This window comes from Capra hircus, chromosome 16 (genome assembly GCF_001704415.2).
Source record: "Capra hircus breed San Clemente chromosome 16, ASM170441v1, whole genome shotgun sequence".
Taxonomy (NCBI): domain Eukaryota; kingdom Metazoa; phylum Chordata; class Mammalia; order Artiodactyla; family Bovidae; genus Capra; species Capra hircus.
In genome coordinates this window covers 53,055,881-53,059,198 of record NC_030823.1, presented here as the reverse complement: position 1 = coordinate 53,059,198, position 3,318 = coordinate 53,055,881, and the positions used below count along the sequence as shown (strand labels likewise).

General features: G+C 47.6%; 1 protein-coding gene across 1 annotated transcript; it reads right to left on the bottom strand.

Annotated features, from left to right (window-relative positions):
- Window positions 256-2,884, bottom strand: LOC102179871 (PRAME family member 8-like). The gene is made up of 3 exons (XM_005691077.2): window positions 2,598-2,884; window positions 1,612-2,181; window positions 256-829 (listed from the first exon to the last, which is right to left on the bottom strand). Exons 1-3 carry the CDS (start codon window positions 2,882-2,884, stop codon window positions 256-258), a joined length of 1,431 nt encoding a protein of 476 aa, XP_005691134.2.

The following is a 3,318-nucleotide window of genomic DNA, read 5'->3' as shown; positions in this document are numbered from 1 at the left end:
TATGCATACAAGATTTCCATCCAGAAAATCAATTCATTTTTAAGGTGCTATAAACCCAAGTCTCTGAAAGTCCCAACACCTCCAGAGTCTCCATTTCCCCTTGCAATCCTGCATCTCCACTGAATCATCTTTCCTCTTCCCATTCATACTGAGCTGATGTCTGAAACCATGGATCAGTTTTCCTTTTATGATGCATCTATTCCCCATATTTTAGTTTCCAAGTGCCCAGAAGAAATCTCTGATAGGTGCATCCAACTAGGCAGACATGCAACAGTGGTACAGAAAAGGCTCCTCAGGATAGAATGTCTTATTGCTCCAGCGAGGACATGGGCTGGAGCTAAGCCAGATGGCCCTTGGATGTCCTAAATCCCGCATAATCTTGATGAGTTTATCCCGAAGCTGGGCCAGTCGGCCCAGGTGGAGGGCTCCATGAGGGCTATAACTCTCCTGAGGAGCAGGGTAAAACTCATCACTTAAGTTGATCAGCCCAGTGGTGTGGCTCAGCAGCTTCTCCATGATGGCCATAGGGAGGACATTCCCACACAGACTGAAGGTCCTGAGCTGGGAACAGCAGCTCAGGGCAGGCAGGATGGACTCAAGCTGGGACTCTGTGATCCCACACTGCTCTAAGTTCAGTTCCTGGAGGGTAGCTGCAACTTGCTCCAGAAGAATGCAGAGGATCTTAGGACTAAAGTCAGTCATGGTGACCCCACTCAGATCCAGGCCTTTGAGCTGATGGATGTTCAGGCACTGGGACAGGTGGGTCAGGTCTGATTCTGTAAGCCGGCAGTTAGTTATTGCTAGGTGGTCCAAGGGGGATCTCAGGCAACTGGGGAGAAAAAAGTGATTATATCTGAGAAACCTGGGTGGCAGCTGTCTTGGGCAGGTGTTTTGCCCAAAGACAAGGTCCTACTAAGTGTCTCCTGAAGGTCAGTACTCAAAATGACCTGTCTCCATTTAGCCTGACATTTCATCTCTGCATAACCTATAACAAGCTGAAGCTTTGTATGATTGCTGGTCATGCTCCACTACTATCCTCTAAGAATCATGCATTTCTTAAATATTAACTAATTTAATATTGCTGGAAAAGACAACCTTTTAGGAACTGGCAATTTGAGACAAGTTCATGTGTTTAGAAACTTGATAAGCACAGAGCTCTTCTCTCTCTCTCACACACACATTCTTTTTCCTTTTTTTTTTTTTTTTTTCATGGCCACATCACACATGTGGCTTGTGCAATCATGCTTTCCCCACCAGGGATCAAACCTGGACATTCAGCCCTGAAAGAGCAGAGTTCTAACCAATGGACTGCCAGGTAATTCCCAGGTAATTGCTCTGGTCGAAGGTGGTTTCCCTTCTTAAATGGTCCTTTCACTTACCTATTTTCCTAAGCCAAGTTACACAGAATTTCCTAACGAAGAATCCATGCCTACCCTCATTGGATCCAAACCACCCCATCCATAGCTATCTAATGTAGTGTCCCTGTTTGTTCTTCTACCTTGATTTCAGTGGTAAAGTGACACCGCAGCTCAAGATAGAGCAGCAAAGGACCCAGTGGGCTTAACGTGCCAGTGTTGTGTCCACTGTTTCAAGCCAGTGGTCCACACTCACCTGAGCATCTGGTCCAGGCAGCCTTCAAGAAAGGAGGGAGCATCCAGAGAGAGATCCTGGAGATGGTGCAGCTTAAGAAACTGAGAAGTAAATTGGACAACTTTCTGCTCCTGCTCCTCGTGGGCAGATATGTGAGTGCGGGAGAGATGGAGTCTCTGCATGTTGCTCATCTGACCCAGGAGAGGAGCAAATTTGGCCAGGGTGGACAGATGCCAAATCCAATTGACTTGCACCTCCTGGATGCAGTCCAGCTGCACCATATTCAGGACTTTCATGATATTTTCCACAGGCATTGCAAAGATGGTCAGCTTTTTACAGCAGAGGTGTATGGAAGCTTTTCTCTGCTCTATCCACCTGAGGAGGTAAGTGAGGAAGTTATCCAGGGTCCTTTTCTTCAGACAAAGCTCTATGTATACCTTCAGGGGAGCCAAGGGCTGGTGGATCCTTGAGCTCTGCTCAGCCACTGGTGCCATTCCTAAGCTTGAGAACCCATGTGTGCTGGCTCCAGACCACATGTTCCAGAAGCTCTGGCCAGTATTCCGCAGATCTAGCACCCGTAGTTTGCACCGCCTATAAAACAGAAGATTAATAGAGATGCATTAAAATCCACACAGAATGCAACCACAGTCTCAGAATTTCACAAAAGACTGTGCACTTGTGCTTTTATTCATATATCTCATCACCTGCTCCCTTTCCCTCCTCTGCCTCTTTCCTCCAAGTTGCTTTCTCCTCTTCTTTTTAGTTCTCCACTTCTATTAGAATTAAGCATTATAGGAAGGAGATGGGCATGTTCTTTCAATCACTGCTGCATTGTAGCCACATTTACACATCAGTAAAGTATTTTCCATAGTGAGCCAAGGCCTCTGAGCTTCTTCACTGCCATCCTCAGAACCCTCTGGCCCATCCATTGGCCATCCACTTAGCCCACCCCAGATGTCTCTTCCAGGATTCCCAGAGCCTTATCAAGCTACCTGGATCTGACTCACCTGGAATGAACCTTCTGGGCAAGTAGGACATCAAGTGCTTCCAAGACTGCTTGTAGGGGCCCCACATGAGGCAGGTCAATGAGGCCCCCCAGAGGCAGGCAGACAAAGGGCCAGGCTTGCACAATGGCCTTCAGGGTCTTGATATGTTTCCCATGGAAGGCATCCATGAAGAGGTGTGGGAAGAGCTCTGTGGGCAGAAACTCCAGAGCAGAACAGACCAGGGCATCTTCCCTGACCAGGTGCATTCCAGCCAGGTCCAGGAGTCTGGGTGGGGTCAGGACACTCATCCTGACTCTGCTTCAGAAGGAATCCTCTGGAAACTGCCAAGGAACAAAGCATCCATATCAAGCCAAATAGGAGTACATCTAAGACAATCTCTCAACCCTTCAGAGAAATCTACTCAGGACTGAGGTCACTGCTCTGGCAGGAGTGAAAGTGCCTCAATTAGACCATATAACACTCAGGCCTCAAGGGGCACAAAGTAATAATTCTTTCCCTACCTGATTCAGAACAAGCCTCTCACAAGTATCAGTGAGGAGGAAAGGGAACCACTAGCCATTTCAGTTCCATCCACTGCTTTGCTTCATTCATGTCCCACCTGGAAGTGGGTAACAAGAAGCCTGAAAGCTCATTCCAGTCGTTATGAGTGGAATATGTCAGACCATCACTCGGAGCCCTAAATCTATGGGAAGAGGAAGGTCATGTGGACCCACACACCCTC